General features: G+C 38.1%; 1 protein-coding gene across 10 annotated transcripts in view; it reads right to left on the reverse strand.

Annotated features, from left to right (window-relative positions):
* The window catches only part of HEATR5A (HEAT repeat containing 5A), a 62,631-nt gene extending 45,687 nt beyond the window's left edge, over window positions 1-16,944 (reverse strand). For 6 of the 10 annotated variants that reach the window (XM_082761843.1, XM_082761842.1, XM_082761841.1 and 3 more), the window contains exons 1-7: window positions 16,893-16,944; window positions 7,950-8,015; window positions 6,491-6,744; window positions 5,269-5,480; window positions 1,581-1,689; window positions 888-1,037; window positions 432-603 (exon numbers count right to left, since the gene is read on the reverse strand). In XM_082761843.1, coding sequence (XP_082617969.1) covers window positions 432-603; window positions 888-1,037; window positions 1,581-1,689; window positions 5,269-5,480; window positions 6,491-6,616 — 769 coding nt within the window. In that variant the 5' untranslated portion in view covers window positions 6,617-6,744; window positions 7,950-8,015; window positions 16,893-16,944. Of the gene's footprint in view, window positions 1-426; window positions 604-887; window positions 1,038-1,580; window positions 1,690-4,006; window positions 4,170-5,268; window positions 5,481-6,490; window positions 6,745-7,949; window positions 8,016-16,892 lie in introns of those variants that run through there. The other 4 variants (XM_082761844.1, XM_082761845.1, XM_082761846.1 and 1 more) reach the window with 4 other exon arrangements.
* Between the last annotated feature and the right edge of the window lie 3,744 nt (window positions 16,945-20,688).

Here is a 20,688-nt window from a genome sequence, read left to right on the forward strand (position 1 = left end):
AGCTTGAAAAGATATCCTCAACTCCTTTGTTTGACAGGCAGATACTCCCTCACATCTTAGTGGCTTTTACAGTGCTAAAATTAATCTTTCCTTTAAATTCCTGAGGTTACTGAATTCTCCACATACAATAATAATCTTGTAACAGAGGAAACTAGTTTTACCAAATATTTTTCCTTGTTGTCCACTTCATGAACTGCTATTGAGTGTGTGTACATATATATATAAAAAGTAAAAAAACTATAAAAGCATAACACTACATGAGAAGAAACATTACAAAAAAAAAAAAGACCAAAGTACAAATATGAAGAGCCAGATGAAGTTTACATTGTGATTTCACTTTAGGTTTCAGAACTTCAGAGTTTCTGATCAATTTTTTATTTATTTTATTTTGTTTACAGATGAGGAATCAGCAAACAAAGTACATACTTCACCTGGTGTCTGCTTAGATGTTAAAGCTCTAGCCAAAATTGTGCCTAAAAGTTTTGAAACTGCTAACCGTACATCATAATTGGAACCTTCAAAGGATTTAAAACACAAGGTCACAACACTATCCAGATCTGTACTCCACATAAATACTGCTTCATTCTGAAGTTCAAGAAGACACTAGACAAAAAAAAAAAAAAAAAAAAAAGGAAATAAAAATGCTTAATGTCAACATTTTGATGTGGAAAAGCACTCAGTACAGATTTTAGCTTGCAAGACAAGAGTTCTCCCTAAAATAAGCACGGTACTTCACATTAACAAATACTTGATTTTTTTTTTCTGCCAAGACAATGTCAAAGAAATATAGACATACAAACGAAGCATTTACTGCTCTGTTTGTCATCCACTAAAACATAATTTTATTTAGGGAGCATACTAAATAGGGAGTTATTAGCACACTTTACCTTTGCAGCAGCACAGCGGACTGCCATAGATCGATCTGTCAAACATGATCGGGCAGCTTTGTAAATATCTCTATGACAGGGGATGGCAGCAGCTCCTAAACCCTTCAATATATTTTGTAAACTAAGCATTATTTCATAACGACCTTGAGACTGAAAAATTAAAAAGAAGAAATGTTAGATTTCTGTAATCCTGTGCTTCTTGGAAATTAAAAAATGGTCATCACTGATATAGGTAAACAATGGTCTGAGTCCTTTGTATTTATTTATTTATTTCTTACTGTTAGAGATCTGTTCAGGCTGAGATGAGTTAAAGAGCAAACTTGTTCTATAGCACTATAACCAAGTGAACATAAAAGTTCTACATTCTGTGGAAAAATACAGGCAGTTTAATACTTGAAATATGAAGTACAAGCTGGAGCAAAAACATTCTCATTAGTAAAGGCAACTAAATTTTCTAGATTATCAAGTTCTTTCATGAAAACAGAATGAGAATAACTACACACTATCATTTTATGGTCATAATCCGTTAGTAACTCTTCAGAATTTAGACTTTCATTTTTATACTATAACTTTCCACATTTCTTTCCATTTCATACATTGGTATCATGCAATTTCTCATACTCATTGGTCCATCTACCAACAGCAAACATCCCATTATTTTTCCATTCATTTTTAAACATGCCATTCCAATACCTCTGCATTCTTCATTGCTTTAAGCACATTCCCAACGGTGTCAGTAAAACTGTTTCCCAAAATTCTTCCCAATTTTTTGTATAAATAGCCCAAGCATACCACCGCAGCACTAAAACAAAAGCAAATCCAAAAATGCGTGAAAATGGATGCAACAACAGATGAACGGGATTAAGAAGACTAACGTAATCAATGGGCAAATAACAAAATAACTAAATACAATGTTCCAAAAGTGTAAGCAGATTATCAAAAGGAAAAAAAAAGAAGTGGTCTGAGTGGGGCGCACATTCACACTCCAGGAGAACTGAACATACAGGGGCTAAGAAGATAACTTGAATAACAAATTATGGTAATACAAACCTCCAATAAATTTTACAATTGACATACATTTTTCATATACGCCTTTAAGCCTTACAAGTGAATTTCTAACAAAGAATGCCCTGCATCCTGCAGTCTATGTCACTGCGCTACAACAGATACTGACAGAAGTAGACATGGATTGGTTTATTTACAACATGATGGTCAGGAGTAGACTGCAAACGGTCTAATACTTAAAATTCTGGCATATGTGTATAACAACACATAATGAGGAAACAGAAGTCTAAGCCCATGTTCTTTTCACTATATACGGGTGCTGAGCTTAGTTTCCAGGTGAAATACTTGACAACTGGAGTCTGCGTGCTCTGTGTGCTTATTGGAGTTTCCTTTAGCAGAAGCAAAAAGTGCTAAATTTTGAGGAAAAAAAGGAAATAGAAAGAGTTGCTTAATTAAAGAATGCTTTCCTTTAAATGATTAAGGCACACAGTTTGGTTTTGTATTGATGTATTTATAACTAAACAATTTTACGATGAATACAAGGAAAAAATAAATGGTATCTTTACTCAGCTTTCTGCTCTTTGGTCAGACTTCCTAAATATGCAGTGACAGTGCAGAGGATCACCTTCAGGAAAACTGTATTCTCCTGATGCCCCAATTGAATTCGAGTGTTACATAAGCAGTTTTAAAATCCCATACTGAACACATTCTTAATTAGGAAAATGAATTGAATATTAACTGTAACTCCTTAAAACAACAAAACACAGTAAGAAAAATAGAATATTTAATAAACACAGATAAAAAGAAATATCCCCAGGACTACCTGACTACATCATGGAATGACCTGGAAACACTCTCATGTGGTTGGTAGTACCACCATTTACTGATGGTAGGATCCATCTGCGTTAAATAGTAATGTTTGGCAACAACTTGGCAATGTTTGTTGACAAGTATCATCTAGTCAACTAAAGATGAGAATCAACCTATTTCTGTACATCAATATTTAACTTGCTATGAAAGCTGGAAGCATGGAATTTAGAAAGCTCTTCTGACTGCCTCGTAGAATCGTAACTCTAGTTGTCTGATTTTTTTTTTTTCCACAAATGTTTCTAGCAACTATGAAAGTTTTCTAACCAACCAAATGCTTTTAAAATACTGACAATTTAAAGAAACCCTAGTGGATATTTTTAAAACTTTGTAATTTAAAGTAAAATAGTAAGCTGTAGTCACATTAAATGACCTATTTGTCTGACCTGATGCAGAACTGACATCACACTCTGCTTTACATGAGCACCACATTCTTTTAAACATGCCTGCCTAAAATACTTCTATCTTCCACCCATATTAAAGAAGAAAAATGATAAATTATGAGAGGAAAAGAAAATCACTAGAAAATCTACTTAAAGGAATCTCCAGGTGAATCAACATACACTAACAAAGACTGCTACCAGACAACATGGGAATGTATGCTAAATGACAAGGACAGATGGCAAGCAAAGACACAACTTTAATCAAGATTAAAAAATAATAAAATAAAATAAAATAAAAAATAAAAGTCTTCCCTCACTGAACTCCAAGTAGTCCCTTTACTTACAGCACAAGATGAAAGCTTTTATTCAATAGAGTTCTGCAGTTTCAATTATTTTTCTGTAGCTTTTTGTCTCACTGCTACTACTATAAGAAATCTTTTTCATGCCCATTTTAAAGTAAGTCATGTTTTACCAGTGCTGTTTTCTCCACATTCACTCTCCTCACCAATCATGTCCATCAGGATTCTGAACACTGCCTCTTCTCTCTTTCTCTCCTAGCTACTTTTCTACGTTCTGTCTCTGGTTCTCCCTTGTTTCTGTCTTTGTCATTTCTGCCTTGCTGCCACCTTTAACTTAAATTTACTTGACTACAATCAAAGATACATAGTATTTCACACATGAAGGCTAATCATAATATTTCTGTACCTTAAGGTTTGCTTTCACATCCTGCAAGAGCAGTTCATGTTGCCTCTGTTCTGTTGGCTTAACTTTATACATTTAGAAACACCTGAAATGTTTGTAAATAGCTAACTACATCCAGTTTAACTTTGATTAAGAAATTTGCTCAATAACTGTATTTTGTACCTGGAGTTGTATTCATCTGCTTTATTGCTCTTCTCAGCCTTCTTCTTGTTTTTAGAACACCTGCCCACTCACACTCTGTTATCCATTGCTGCTATTCTCTCTGGCCTGATTTTCAATTGTCTGGATGGAGATCACCAACTGTCTTCTATCCTTTTCGTTCCTGCTGCACATATACAACATTTAATACTACCACATCTTTTCTTTCGTTATCTATCCTGTGGCAGTGAACTCAGATTTATCATGTCAGGTAAATTCTTTTCTTTTATTAATGTTAAAATAAGCTATGTATTAAAAGCTTTCTTCATCTCTTTTGTAAAAAGCAGCGTTTATCTGACTTGCTGTAAAGCATGGTTTCCTCCATATAGCAACATGTATTGCAAGCTGTCTGTCTCCTCACTCAACAAAACCATAAACCATCCTTACTTTACCTTATTACCTTAAAGCATGCTGTGGTCATTTATAGTTTTAAATAACAGCACATGTATACAGATTTAGCATGTCTACATTCCTAAATCAATTAATTCAGCTTAGCTTTCAAATCACTCAAGGTGTTTCCTTCCAGTGGATGCAGTAAATACTGAACATCTCGGTAGGTCAAATTTTGCTCTAACATATTCAGTCTATGCTGAGTCCTATCAGCCACCAAATTACCATTTTGTTCAATGCTTCAAAAGTAATGTGATTTGAATGAGTTTTGATGTGATTGATTTTTACACTGTATTTATGCAAATCATGAAAATAAACTTTTAAATAAGGATGAAAAATCCATTTTTCATTAAACTCTTATGAGTTTATGAACTCACAGGTGATTTATGTTATAAAGTACTGACCTGAGTTTATTCATAACACGCAGTTGCACTTAACCAGAACTTTCCAGTGAAGACACATACAGGGATAAATAAAACGCTACACAAATACTTAACCATTCACAACTTTGTCCTGAAGACAGTGTATATTAAATGACCAATTATTACAATGCTTAGTAATTTTAATTTGCTTTCACGTTTCAGATGAAGTCAGTTCCTCTTTGTAGTACTCAGCCTTAAGTTCAGAGACTTCTAGAGGAAAAAAAATTTACCTGGGTACACCCACAATAATGATTTTTAATCAGGGAGCCTCCCAAATTCTGTGTGTCATACAGTAAAATGCCTGTAGCGACCAACTGGAAGAAATGAGGGAGCACACACTCCCCTAACACTCCTCTCTCATCATGTACATCTGTCTCCGTTGTTATTGTTTGGGGTTAAAAGAAAAATACTTACAGTTTTGTAGGCAGATAACTTGGTGAATCATCTTTACTCCGAATGAGTTCATTGCATTTTTCAATTGTTTGGTAAACAGAGAAAGTGTCTCCAGTGCTATAAAGTACAGCTAAATTTTTGGCAACTAGTCGCCTAGTAGGAGGTCCTGGTGCATTGTTTAATAAAGAAGTCAATTGTTCAACCAGCTTCTTCTGGTTTTCCCTAATATCAGCCTGGAAATAAAATCAGCAACCAGTTAACTTTAAGTTAAATGTAAAGGTTAAGAGATTAATTAATGCAAATTCTCTTTACTTTTCGATTATTACTATTCTAATACTATGACATTCTTGGTTAAAAATTAACATTTCTTTGCACCTTTCTACATAGCTTTTCTTAGAAAAGCTATCTCAAAAATAAGAATATTTGTCGGAACACAATTTTCTAGTAGCATTTCAAGGGCATTTTCCCTATGGCAATTGGAATCATTGCTAAATTTTGCTAAAATTAAATTGCCATTTTTTGCTTCTTTTATGTTTTCTTTTAAAGGAAAACAACACAAGGTAATTCAAGGTAATTAAAGTAATAAAGAACTTTACCAGAGTTTCAAGAAGTTGAGCATTATTTCTTAAAATAATCAAGTACTTTAGTCTTAGCTCAACTTTTTTTTCCAAATTCCCCTTAAAAATAGATGGAGGCTGACAATGTATTCTATTTAAATTATTTGTGTTAAAATATCTAGCTCTTAAATAACATTATCTATATTGTTTTACTCTTACCTACTCACATACCCTACTTAATATACACAACACAATGAAACAAACAATTGAAGAGCTGGCTTGACCTCATATGATTTGATTAGGAAAAGAAAAACAAAGGGAAAGATGTTAAATTCCTGCTTGCTAGAGAGATATCAAATAATTGTGCCACTGTAGATGGAAGTATGACTGTTCTTACTCATCACAGTGTTGCAAAACCTTGCATTAATAACCCAAGTTTTTTGTATGGTTGGTTTTTATTTTAAAAAGAACACTTATTTCCCAAATTTGTTTTGTTGCACAAATCTCTCACTTGAAGGCTTGAGGAAGCTGCTGCTATCACTGAATGTACTTTCATTATGTGTAAGTAAAAGATATCAAGCAAAGGAAATGGAATACTTCTGTTTGTTTTTTGAAAGAAAATAAGGAACAAGCAGAGAAAAATAGCTCTATAACACGCTCTTCTTCTCAAGTGTCATTATACTTACTCTGCTAGTCACTGGTAAAAGTTTTTCCAAAAACCGTAACCATTCAAAAATGAACTCCGATTTTTGATATTCACCAAGCTGGTTATACTCTTCTTCATTGAGTAGTAAGCTGTGAGCTAACTCCATTCCTTGAAATTTTCCTCAAATCTCTCCTCAAAAATCACAGAATAAAAACACAACAATAAACTACCAGAACTGGCTTAATCACTCAGGTTTTCTTCTCCATTAATAGCTGATGTCAGAAGTTTGAACACCTAAACAGGAAAATGTTTTTAGATATCAGCAATTATATAATCAAAAACTATTTTTGAAAGGAAAAATTAATATTTCAAATAACACATCAGAGGGGTTCTTACTGAACTACTATTTTTAATTCACTGTGCTTTGGATTAAGTGAGGTTTTCTAGCATATGCTCAAGCATATACTTGAAAATAATGATCAGCTGGCCCCAAACACAAAGAATTTTATTATCTCAAATAAGTGCAGCAGTGGGAGCAACCCACACCTAAGAACATGTTAATTATGTCCACAAATACCAATGTTAGCATCATATTCAAAGACTTTATCTATTCGCAATGCCAAGCAAGGTATAAAGAAAAAAAACCACTGTAGTACTCCCCCCCTTTTCTTTTTAAGAAAGTGAAAAATTGATATTTCAAGAACAAATCCCATTGAAGTTGCTAGATTTTTTACTTATCTCAGACTATTTTAGTAATTCCTGCATTGCGGGTAGTAACAGCTAGAAGCAAATCAAGATGAAAAATACTTTAATGATACCTTTCTCCTCTCCCCCATCTAAATGCCACGTAGCCTCAAACTACAAAATACAGTATTCTGTAGGCTTTGTAAACAAAAATAGCCAAGGAGATTCTGTTAAAATGTTAACCATATTGTAAAATCCCAAACAAATTATCCTTTCCAGAGGTCACTGAGACTGCTGAACACACATTTTTCCCTATACATTAACAATATTATAGTGTAAAATGATCTATCAAACAGTCAGTGGGCAATACAAAGCAGCGCTAAATAATTCAGTACCCAGGTTTACATCACAGACACTGCAGAAGGTTATCTTTACTACCTTCTACACATTTGTATACAAAATTCACTCACAAAGGAAACTAGCACATCTATTTTCCTGCAATGAACTTCGATTTTTAATTTGCCTGAAATAACAGGCAACATGCTATAAAACAAGTACAGATAAATGTACATAATCTGTAGGATTATGTATTCACTGAACATTTGAGCAGAGTTTCCTGACTGCTCAGCACAGGAATCACAAGTGCAGGTCACACAGCATCCTCTTTCCTCATCCACTACCTAGTACACCTCTAAATCAAACTACTACACCAATAACTGTTTCAACATGCGTGCAGAAATGAAAACTACAATTCAGCTTTCTTCCCCCAGCTGAAAAGATCATGGATCGTTGTCAGACACTGGCCCTTGACTTACCTAGCAGATAATTCCTTCTCATTGTAAAAAAAAGGTTCTCCGTTAAAGGATGTCAAGAACTCCTTCCTAGAAAAGGAAACAAAAGATCAGCTTTGAAAAGCACATGAGATATAAGCGTCTGTTCTACAGGAAACAACAATTCCAAGACTTGCATACTGACAATTTTTATTTAATGGCTCACCAAAAGACACCGAAATGGAGCTCCACAAATATTAACTCATCATATTTTACATCTGAAGTTGGCAGACCTACTATATCACCATAGAATTTGATTAAGTTCACTACTGAAACCACCTATTTCTGTTTTGCTAACTAATTTGAAAACACACAAAAAAGTAAGTTCATAGTAGAAAATATTTGTGGTGTCATGCTCAAAGATAACATTTCTTTTTAAACCTTATCTAACTTGAATTTAGTCTGGCAGGACACAAAACAGAGGTTGCATGCTATTTTAAAAGTAATTACTTATCAATCAGTCTTGAAAATTGAAAACAATTTCAAATTACTTGGAAATTCACATGTGACTTAAACTTCATTCCTATAAGTCTTTATTTCTAGTATTTATAAAGGCCAAAGATTTCCCATTCATTATTTCCATCTTCAGTGGTAGTTAGGGAACAGCTGGTGCTGTATGGCTAAAGCACAAATTCAATGATCGCTAACATTATCAGTGTTTACTTCTTTCTCCGTACAACAGTTTACCCTCGTTAGATATTGCACAGCGAAGTTAACAGCTAAACAAGCCCACAAAGGAAAGTAGCTGCAGGTTTGCAGCACTGCTCAGAGCTGTCCTAACCACCCATCCAGTGTGGCAAGGCCAGACCACACCAGGCTGTAACATCAGGAGGGCAGGCAGCAGACCAAAGGACTAGGGTCTTGTTACAGAAAGACCTCTTAAGGCACCTTTCACCTGGGACAAGCCTATATTCTGTCAACTCTCCCGCTCACAACTCATGCTGTCAACTTACAGGAAGTATTCTGTTAATAGCAGTCAAAGATAGAAGTTTGTATTGTTCTGCTGAACTTACTCTGAATTTTATTTTTTTTTTTGTTAGGATTTGCATAATCTAAATTATGGAAAAATGTTGTAGTGTAGTTGCCGATCCTTGTAATGAATGCCTGCTAACATAGCTAGAAATGCTCTCATTTCTCAAAGGAAAGACTGTTATCACTTCTGAATTACAGAGGCTGATTGTTCATTATGCAAGACTTGGTTTTGCAGAAGCTGAGCTCTGCCAGTGCAGCAGATGATCACAGACCTGACTTCTCCCATTGTGGCCAACAAGCAAACTTGGCTTCCACAAAGCTAGGCACAAAACTGTGTACTCCCCACTCCCTTCAAAAAAGCCCATCTTAAACCTACTGAAACACCCATTAGAGAATGGTAAGCCTGCACACCAGCCTCAAAAGGAATAGCAACACCACCACCAAAAGGAAACAGCCATACAGCCTTCTGAGAACACAGGTGAGAAGGTAGGCAATCACATTTCTCCCACAAAACAGCGGTTTTGCAATCACACTGGAGGACAGTGCAGAAAGCATGGTTCTTACGGGACTATGCAAAACAGAAAATAAGCACAGAATGTGGAGAAAAGCTGGGATTAATTCACACTAAATATAACCTTGTTATGCACACAAGATGTTACTAGGCGATACCTAAGTGCAGAAGGAAACCTCACACCTCAATGCGTACACCCAACACGGGTGCAACTCTGCTCTGACTAGAAGAAAGGTGAAGCCGTGGGGTGGGCCAGGCCACAACGAGGAACGACTGAGTGCTGCACCAGCCAGGGCTGGCGCTCCTTCCTTGAACATCCTCACACACCAGTGAACTGAGGCAAATACAATTTATGAATGTGAAGATGCAGCCACAGTCACACGAAACCTGTTTTAAAATGCTGAGTTATTTGATAGTCCCTTGGCATTCTTCTTTCCCCCTGACGTTATGATTTTGATCTTTCTCAATCTGAAACAGAAATCTGGAAAAAATAAATGTGAAGTTTCATTGAATAAAATGCCATGCCATCAACAAAAATTAAAAGAGACCTAAATGGATGATAAAACAAAAACATGGATCTCCATTTCCCAGCTGGTATGATATGCAATACTTTTTTTATTTAGATTAAAAAAAAAAAAAAGTAGTAAGATTCACTTTCCCACCAGTGCTACAAGAGCAAATCAAATAAACATCCCAATTTCCCCCGCCATGAACTAGGTTCATTTTATTTCATGCATTAACTATGCTACAAAACTGTCACAAAGATGAACTGGACAAAGCAGAAGTTGCTCCTACTCAGTACTGATTTATTTTTTTTCATTTGCTAACTAGCAATTTGGCAAGCAGGATTTTGTTTAAGACTGACAGAAGACAGCTTGCAAGAGCTTTGAAGATGCTCTACATGGAATGTTTCCTGTAAATTTAAAGGAATATAGGGCAAATCAAGCATTAAAGGGTAAAGCAACCGAGTTTCAAAAGATCCTAATGAACTACATCAAAGAGAAAAAAGGGACTTTCAGTCCTCAAAAAAGGAGGAAAAAAAAAAAGATGACCAAACAAGTGTAAGACCCATCTGAACAGCTCCCTTTAGCAACTGGCTTTAAAATATGAGAGCCAACAGGTCACCACCCATTACAAAGTTATAACAAAGACACCGATCTGAAATTCAAACTTGATTTATTATGTGTATCAAGCTTGTTCTGAGATAGCTGACCTCATGTTTTAAAGGCTGAGGGAAGCAGTCCACAGACAACAGTACTCCTTCCACATGCAAGTCTAAGACGAATGAACTGCAAATGAAAAATTATGAACAGTAATGACAACGTAATGAACTTTTCCCCTTCCTTCCAACCCATAGTATATTTTGTTTCTGTGTAAAAACAAACAAACAAACAAAAAAGAGTCTGGAATAAAACAGACTCCTAACCAACCTCTCCCCCCAAAAAATAAATTTTTAATTATAAACCATCATTTCAAGGAAGACCAGCAACAGTAATGGAACCTACCACACAGATTGAGCATGTATGTTCAAATTTTTCTTAAAATTTCTTACATTTGTCCTAAAATTGTTAAAGATGCTTGTCTCTCTTCGCCAAGAACAAGTTCTCCTCTACCAGAAATCAGACTAACCTGACCTATCCGTGCACAATACTTGGATAGGGACCTAGTGTCCCATATTATGTAGTGAAGAAAACTAAGTACTGTGTAACTCATCTTACTAATTTAAATTTTTCTGTTTCACAGGTATTATAATAATTCTGCACTACATCCAATACAAAACCAAGATCATGAACCCATGCATTCACTTTTGTCTCTAACACTCATCTTGCAGAGAAGAAGGACGCAATCCTACTAAGAAATGCGCACCGCTACTTATCATCAGCAATGACTAATAGTAACAAGTGAGTAATGGTATGAGCAAGAGTAAAAAATAACCAGTAATAATTACCAGTATTTTCAGAACCAGCTGCCACTGCGCCAACTATGCTATCAGTGTCATATTCATCACACTACTGGAAAAACAGATGAAGCACACTCATGAGCTTCAAGTTGTCCTCACTGCGATGCAAGTGGTATTTGAACTGACTTCATGGTTTGGGGTTTTTTGCCCCCCTTCGAAGGGGAACTGTATTATCATCTGTCTAACAAGCAAACCAATGTATTTAACAGAGTCTTCCAGCCTGACACATTTAGTTATGGTCATTAACAGTTCAGATCAATTTTACTCCTGCAGCACTGTTTTAAAAGTTTAATGGGATGATCGTTACCCGTGCAGCCGAGCTGACCGTATGACAAGACAATCGATGCTTAAGCTTATCGGGAGTACTTGCACACAGCTGTTTAGGCTGTCTTCAAAACAAACACAACTTCTACCCAACTCCCCCAGGTTTATTTCCGACAAGCGAACCTCAGAGGATGTTTCTTTTTGCTGCCTGGGCCAAAACCCACCTTGATGCACCAGCCAAATTCAGCTATTAATGAATGAAAAATGGCCCAAAGAGAAAGTCCAGTAGTTACAGTGGACTTTTTATGCCAATAAGCAGGCACTGAGGTGTGATGAAGGCAAAGAGTGCAGGACCAACCTCACAGTAACTCCAAAGGTGGTCTGATTGCCCAGGGAACGAGCGATGCAGTTATTTTCAGCTCTAACTTAGCTAGGAGTCACACCACACAGAAATCGTCTAACCAAAACAACCAACAGTGATAGAATTGTAATAGCTTGATAAGAATAAACCCAATCCTTTCGGGGCCAGAAACTAAAATCCCAGCCCATATCATGTTAGGCTTTAAATGCTGAAAATACTACCCAAGTGGGAATATCCAACTGCTACATAAAGATATTTATGATTACTTGAAAGAGAGAGCTGTCGTAGTTTACTTACTGACTTACAGACTATTACTGACAAACACCCAGAAGCTGCCTCACAAATCTTCAGAAAGAAAAGCTAAAGTATCAAGATAGATCTGTTAGTACCCAATCTCCTTTGCGTAGCATCATCCTCAGCATCATTTTGTGCCTTTCTCCAGGCCCACAAGCCCTACAGTTTTCACTCCACCGTGAAGAGATGGCAGGTGCCTGCTGTGCCCCAGCACACATTCACCTCTCCATACACATTTTATGTTCAGCAGGGCTAATCATTCTTGTCCTCTCACTCAACAGAAGAAAAGTTAAGAATTTCAGGCACCCTCTCACTGCTTGCTTTCATATAACTTCAAAGAAAACACAGAAACAAGCTGAGGGCATTTCAGCCCCAAAAGCACTGGTACTCCCAACCGATTATACCTGTAACAGGAGAACTACAAAGTGGTTATGAAACAAGAGCCTAGTTTGTAGCACACACACATGCTTGAATTAAGCAGTCATCAGTCTCATCAGTGTGGATGGCATCAGACTTGATAGCTTTTCATTCAAAATTAATATCCTGCCATGAGAAAGCAGGATTCTTGCACTCGTTGCAAAATATTTTGCAATGTCAGACAAAGATATTTTGCAAAGGTATTCTGCAAGGATATTTTAGAATGCCCTGTTATATTGGTCAGCAGTAGGAACTGTGAAGCCAAGCATACAGAAGTTATGACTAACAGAGACGTTCAACAGCAGTTCACAAGAAAAGGCTAAAAGACATTTCAAAAGCACACCCCAGAGCACACAGAAAAAGAATACTAGGCCACAAAGGAGGCCCAAGATTTTAGGATTTTTAAATCAAGCAGAACTGTAAATATTATCATCAGATTTTAAGTGCACTACCACATGAAAGATGCGTGCCAGAAATTAAATCTCACAGCTGAGTACTCATAACGCACACTCAGTGTTATGAAGGGATTCAATTCCACTCACAAATCAAGTTTTCTTCCTTCTAAAATAAAAATATGTATGTCCTTGCATCACATGATTATCCAAAATAGCAATAATAATAATAATAAAACAATGAAGAATCTTACCAATGAGTTGGGCAAACAGCAAAAAGATATAGCAGATCATTACACAACCATCCGTTTTTTCCTCTAATTACTGCTGAAAATTTCAGACTGGAACAACCGCCAGTCATGTTGTAAGCAATTATTCAGCTTAGAAACATGATGCCGACATCAGAGATGCTGAAACAAGATGTCTCTCTTTCAGGCTCACCGGGTAACTTCTGGAAGAAGCGATTTGCCCCAGGAAAACTATGTATCTATCCTATCAGTGAATATTTGGCAGCATTTACATAGGTACTTAAAGTCATAATTCAAGTACATCTTCCTACATTGCACATTCCATGCAGATTTTCCTGTTTTCACAGCACATTTGATACTGTGCTAAAGAACAAATACTACACAGCCCAAACGGCACCTTTGGTGATTCTTAACTACTTTCAACCATGTTGCAAAAGAAAAAGGCTGTGTTTTGATGTTTTGTGAACGAAGATGCTCACACAAAGTACTTGTTTACTCCCATAGGCACAGATCCAAACTAGTGGCTCTCTAGCAAAATTCTTATCAAATGCTCTTGATTTCCAAATTTCAGAGGCCTCACCCACTACCTCAATAAGCAGTAAAGCTTACATGCAGTAAAAAAATAACTGAAATTTATCAGAATCCTTGTTTTGGGCTTGCTGTTTCAAAAAATATTCACACAAGGAATGTGACCACCCACAACCCTCATACATACCAGTGACATCGATAAGAATCACAACACAATATGCATTTGCTGAAGTGTGAAAGAAAGGACAAGACAATGTCTTCTGGGAATGCTGAATAATTTCTGTGAAGTTTTGAGGACAAAGCTTGATACAATGAGTGGAAAAAAAAAATACCCTGGAAAATGTGCCTGGAAATACAATCACCCTTTTAGCAATGCAAAGTATTCAAGACATTTTGAAGACAAGGCAAACACTCATTCACCATGTTAAAATGTACTTAGCATTTGCTTCCATGTTTATTATAATCACTTCAATCTCTATCTCCACCTGACAAGAACCAGTCCAGGAAACAAGATAGGAGAGCTCCGTTCACTTATTGAGAAATGGAAACCTGCCATTTCCTGAGCTCTGCAGGCTCTGTGACCCACTCTTTCCCCAGCACCCACACCTACACCCACACCAGTTGGGTTCATTGCTGAAAGTTTAAGTCAAAAGCTAAACTTGCTCCACTACAAGGACATTAACATTACTTACTTTTCATGCAACCTTGCAAACTGCATCTAAATAATTAATAAATGCTTCTAATAGTTTGAAATAAAACCCTGTATCATATCTGGCAAAGTTGACTCTGACAGAGTGAGTTCAAAAGATTTATTTTCACCCAAAACTGCTTAACCTCCAAAAAGCAGTAACTAACTTCAGTCAGTATAACAACGCATACAATGTGTTGGTTTTCTTTAGTGACAGGTTAGAAAACCGGTGCGACAGCAAGACAAGTGCATAAAAACCAGAAAAGCATAAACAGTGACGCAAATCCTATAAATAACTTCAGTACGTCTGAACATGGCTTTATTCTTGACAATGTTGTAGATGATGTTGTTTATCGAATACAGCTAAAATACATCAACCTGAATATACTGACATGTTTTTCTCTCACATTGAGGGAAGTTTTGTAATATTAAATTCTTTGTTAAGCCTTTATATTGACTTACAGTAGGTAAAGGTTGATTTTAGCTACCAGTTTTCCACTCAGGTTAATGCTGAATCCAGTCTAGCTTGGCACTAAATTAAACCACGGGAAATTTTTGCTAAACATGTCCTGAAACCCTGGAAAAGTATAATTATTTTTTCTGAAGATCATTATGGCCATCACAGTACTAGGTTATTTAGTGCCATGACTAGCCCTTCACTGCACGGAGATACACTGACATACAAATTGAGCAGCAGAAGCCCTCACAGGTGCAGGCTCTGCAGGAGCCGTGTTGGACAGAGCAGGGGCTGCCATCAGGGCACAAGTCACGGACAGGCAGCACTGCGATAGCTCATTCCCCAGATACTTTAAATGACCGCTCCTCAAGGAAAACTCCCAAATCAGCTCAGAAAAAAGTGTAACTGCATAGAGATTTTGTGCTTTTTCAGTTTGCAGCGTTGACACAGTTCATGTCCTTTTTAAAGTCCTGCTTCCTTAAGAACAGCCAGAACTGCAATGGTAAGAACTAAATAGCACAAACATGCCTGAAAAGTATCATTGTATGAAGGTGTTTCTAACCTGCTGCTTCATCAGGAAGTTCCTCATTTTATAAGAGATGATATCCTGCATTGACCAATGAAGTTTTTTACAGTCTGGGATACAAAGCCAATCAATAACTCCGGTATTATACTGGCAATATCACCAACCGTGTGTTCAAGAATCAAGGACAGTTTTCAGTTTCTCACTAGACTCATTGTAACATTAAACTGCCCTCCTCCCCCCCTCCCTTCATTGTGTCAAACCATCAGGAAAAGGAAAGAAGAAAAAAAGCAAAAAGCTTCCTTCAGTACACAAGCAGAAATACTGTCATCCGCGTCTCAACTGTTATTTCACACCTGAGTTCAGAATACTCTCTGCCCCCCCAAATCACACCATGCAGCACGACACCAACACACACGAGGCAGCCCGACTACTACTGAGGATGGAAACAATATCGCTGGCACGTAAGATTAAAATAAAAGCTCGATGGAATTTACAGTGACAGCTACAAGCATTGAACCTCATAAATATTAACCCAAACTTATATATAATTATATAAATACACATTACAAACAGTGACTTAGAACTCCTAAAAACATCAAAGCTCGTGTCTAGAAGCACCGAGCTGAACTCATCTTTTTGCCCCCTCCTCTCTCATTCCCCACGCAGCTCTGTCAGTAAGCCTTACCAATGCTTTAAATAAAGGTAAGGTGCCGGTTTCTCTTTCCCTCGTTCCTCACTGCCACACTCGTGCACCTGTACAGGTTTCACTTCTCCACACGCGTTTATCTGCCGGCTATGCTGTGCAGACACGCTGGTTGTCCCACCTGGACAGCCAAAGACCCCAAAACGCCAGCAACCGCATTCCGCCCAGCTTCCAACCCCGCTGCCCTACTCCCAACCCGCTCTCGATTAAACTCATTTTTAGCAGAGCGAGGCAGCCCCTCGAGCCCTGCAGCTCTCCGCGGGGCAGCGCCCAGCCCCTCAGGGCCGCCCCGCGCACCCGCAGCCTCACCTCCTCGGCCCCTCCTCACAACCCCGGCCGGAGCTGCAGCGACGCGGCGGCCCCCCCAGCCCAGACCCCAGAGGCTGACAGCCTTCCTCCTCCTCCTCCTCCTCTTCCTCCCTCGCAGCCGGGGGCGGCCTCCCACCGGCGGCAGGCTGCAGGGGAGCTTCCCACCGGCAGGCCTCGGCCAGCCCCAGCCCCCGCCGCCCCCTCGGCGTTTGTGCCAGGCCCGCCCCGCCACCGCCCCGCTTCTCCCTCCCGCAGCCCCCGGCGGTGAAGGCTCGCCCCGCGGCCCCGCTGCCGGTACCTGGGCGCAGGGCCCGCCGCCTGCCTCCCGCGGGCTGCCCGCGGGGCTCGGCTCGGCTCCGCCCGCCGAGGGAGGGCGGAGGGGGGCGGCCGGGGCCGGCGGGAGGGAGGCGCCGTCGCCGCCGCCTCGCAGGGCGGCGCAATCGGGGCCGGAGCCATCGAGCTCCGGGGCCCGGCCGAGAGGGCGGGAGGAGCCCGGGTCCCTCAGGTAAAGCGGTCGGACCCCGACCGAGGCGATGTGGAGGGGATAAAGATAGCACCGTCCTCACCCCTGAACAGGCAATGGCGATTTTATTGCCGTGTTTATTGATTGAGGATAGCTGCCTCATAGAGCTGTGGGGATCTGTTGGTCCTATTGAGATTTACAGCTGGTTCTGGTCAGCATCTGTCGCGCTGCTGATGCTGGCTTCATGGCGAGGGCTGGGGCCCCTTCGCACTACACCAGCACAGTAATGACATGCAGTTTATAGATTTGATCATTTATCAGGCCTAACACATGCGAAAGTCACAATTACACTCGGGTTTCACCAATATACATTTGAACCCAGATCAAGAGCAGATCCCGTCACCAAGTCATTCTGCATCTTAATGAGGAGGTGAGACAGACTTGTGGGTTTCTCCCCTGTTGTGCTCTTCTGAGCAGCTATGCCAACTGAAGAACGTTGCTATATCATAGGGAATTACCTTCACCCTTGAAAATTTTCATAAGTGAGTTCACTGGTGACCTGAACTTTTCTGTTTAGGGAATGTTCTTTTCTGAACTCTGTCTTCGAAGTTGGAAGTCTGTCATACTAAAAGGAAGGCATATCTCAACCATTTTTAGTTAAATAATAATTTTATTATGTTTTTTTTGTAGTTGATGCCCAGCAGTGTCAAGATATTTATTTCTATATATACATTATATATATATACATATATATATATATATATTGCATTCCACTAGCGACCTTGTAGAGCAAACCAGCAGACAGACCTGAGGTCTAGTTTCTGCTGCCAACAAGTTAGTTTGGTGGTAATAAGATTTTCTGGTTTTAATTCCACAACTTCAGCTGCTGTTACAAAGCTGATGAAGAAAATAATGCCTTCTGTAATGAAAGACTTTTCAGCTGGATAACAAATCTTAGCGATGATCTTTTATCATATTATTCTCCCACTACAGCATTAGTTAAACTGAGGAAGGGAAAGCTAAGATTCCTTTCAACAAACTAGGTTCTCTGGGGCTATCTTCTTTGAAGTGGTGCAAACCACTGTGGGGAGGGCATAATGCCTGGGATACATGAGTGTAGGAGTCAAAATTGTGTCTAGCCCTTACGTAAGCTCAAAAGTTCATCTTCAAATAGATTCAGGGAGTAGAGTTTCCATACAGTGTAATCCTATATGAACATGTGCGTCCAATCATGCACATTGTACCACTAAGGAGTATTTCAAAACGTGTTCTCACAGAACTTCCTGGTTATATTCTGCTGCAGCCACCAGCCTGCATTTCCGTATTTGGACACTGGTTTCATTTTTGCCGAATTGCCTGTGGTGAAGAAACAGGAGCACTGATGCAGCGACCTTTTGCAATAAATTTCTGCCAATGTATGTGGTAATGAAGAGTATGCGAATGTCTCATACCTCAAGTAGGAAACTATTTCCATAGTATATTTCACAGATATCAACTCTACAAACTCCTGCTGGTGTAAAGGTGTTCACCTCTAGTATTGGAAATAATATATACCCCCAGAAAAGAGTTATTTGCTCAGTTAACCTCATTTTGATGAGAAGATGAGTTGCTGCTGCTCAACATAAAGCGATCTGCCATTTCACTTGTGAGAAAGGTCAAGTAAACAATTTCTATTCAAAGACCGTTGGTGGTATGACATATTCAGAAAACTCCAGAAAAACAAAAGGTACTCTCTGATGTTCCTGAGGTAACAGAAGGATCTGGGAGTGCTTGTGAAGGGCTGATTATGTGTAGATCATAAACAAAAAAGAACCCATCTAGAATAATTTTTAGAAGATTATTGCTGTTACTATTTCTGCTATTATTTATTCTGTTGCGGTGACAAGCAGAGACTCGCTCAAGACTAGCATCTCATAATGCTAAATGTTACATAAGCATAGGACAAGAAAAGGCATCACTCAGTGAGAAATAATGTTGCTCAGTTCTTCCCAAGAATCATCTCTTCCAGACCCCAATATGTGTGATATCAGCTCTAAGGAATGCTGTTATAATGCCAAACTGACACAAATCAGTTGGAATAATGAGGAACAGTGATGCAGGGTTCTCCTTCCAGATCAGCTCTGGATACAGCAGCTTTAAGATTGCTTTGTGCCAGCAGTACTTTATGAGGATAACAATCTCCATGTATTGGTTTTGTAGCTAACCTTGATTATTTAATATGATTTTTCCTCCCTAAATTGGTCAACAACAGTGTTAACCATGCACTGATTCAAATTAGCATCTCCATCAGCAGTAATGCATGTTGTTTTTATCTTTACCCTTTTCAACCTGAAATTAAAATAAATAAATAAATAATATATTGTTATGCGTTTGTAATATTCTGTTCTAAAACAGGCAAAAATAGGATAATTAAATGTATTCACCATGTATTAATTCAATTCTCCCTTTCTCCGTTAGTCCTGACTGAGCTTCAATAGCAAATTAGTTAATAAAATAAGCAACTGGCAAATAATTGCAATGCACAAAACTGATTAGTTTTCTCATTAGTTAATCTATTTTGGTAAAGTGGGTTGAAAGATTTAGAGCATGAATCAGTTCTGCCAGACAAATTTCAGTCATAGTAGAAAATCTATGCAGTCACACATGCCTCTAAGCAAAATATTTTATTTCTTATAGCTTTATAATCCTGGGTGACTACAGCGAAGAAAAGAATGTATTCCTTCGAATTCAGTGGGACTGTGCAAGCGTGAGTAACAATCACTGGACCAGGAGCCTAATTTAAAGCAGATGAAACATTGCCATGTAATTACATAGCAAACAAAACCAAGTTACATTACATTTTAAAGTCTGCAAGAAAGAATGTAATTATAAGATAATACATATATTTTTACTTTATTTTTGAAATAAGAAATTATACAATGTACCTATTTAAGTACAGAAGCAGACTATTAAGGTTTGATCCTGCAAACAGTTACACCATCTGCAACAGGCAATTAACATTTGGCTTTAATCTGAATAAAAATACTAATGTGCCTCTGAGCATTGTAACATGCACAGTTCTAGAACTGCTGTAGCCATTAGTATCCACAATTGTCTGTTATTGCTCTCTTAGTTGAGACAGTAACTACTTAAGTGCTTTAAATCCCCATATTGAAACACTTACTTCCCTAAAGTAGAGGTCTTCTGAAGGTACATAGTCAAACTGTATTGGATTTTTTTTTCACAAAGCCTTACTTATGAATCCTTGTATTTTTAAAGATTGAATATTTAAAATAATATATGGTTTTATTTAATGCTTAAATACTTCCAGACTTCTTTTTGTTCCCAGCATAGTCACTGTTTGTACTATCACAAAATACAAGGTCTGAATTCCTGTCAAGCAATTACACAATCCTGGTGTTATTCTTAATCCTAGAATGTAAATAAAAGTAATATGCAGGCCTAGAAAATATAAGATACTGCTACCAAAATGGAAGTGTGAAATAAGGAAGGGAGATGTGTCCTATCAAAACCATGGCACATAAATCTCAAATAGTTCAACACATGAATAAAAGATCAGTCTTCATTGGTAAAAATGAATAATATATTTATTTATTTATGTAAATTTTAAATACTGAAGAATGCTGGATAA

This window comes from Aythya marila, assembly GCF_965140915.1.
Source record: "Aythya marila genome assembly, chromosome: 5".
NCBI classification, from domain to species: domain Eukaryota; kingdom Metazoa; phylum Chordata; class Aves; order Anseriformes; family Anatidae; genus Aythya; species Aythya marila.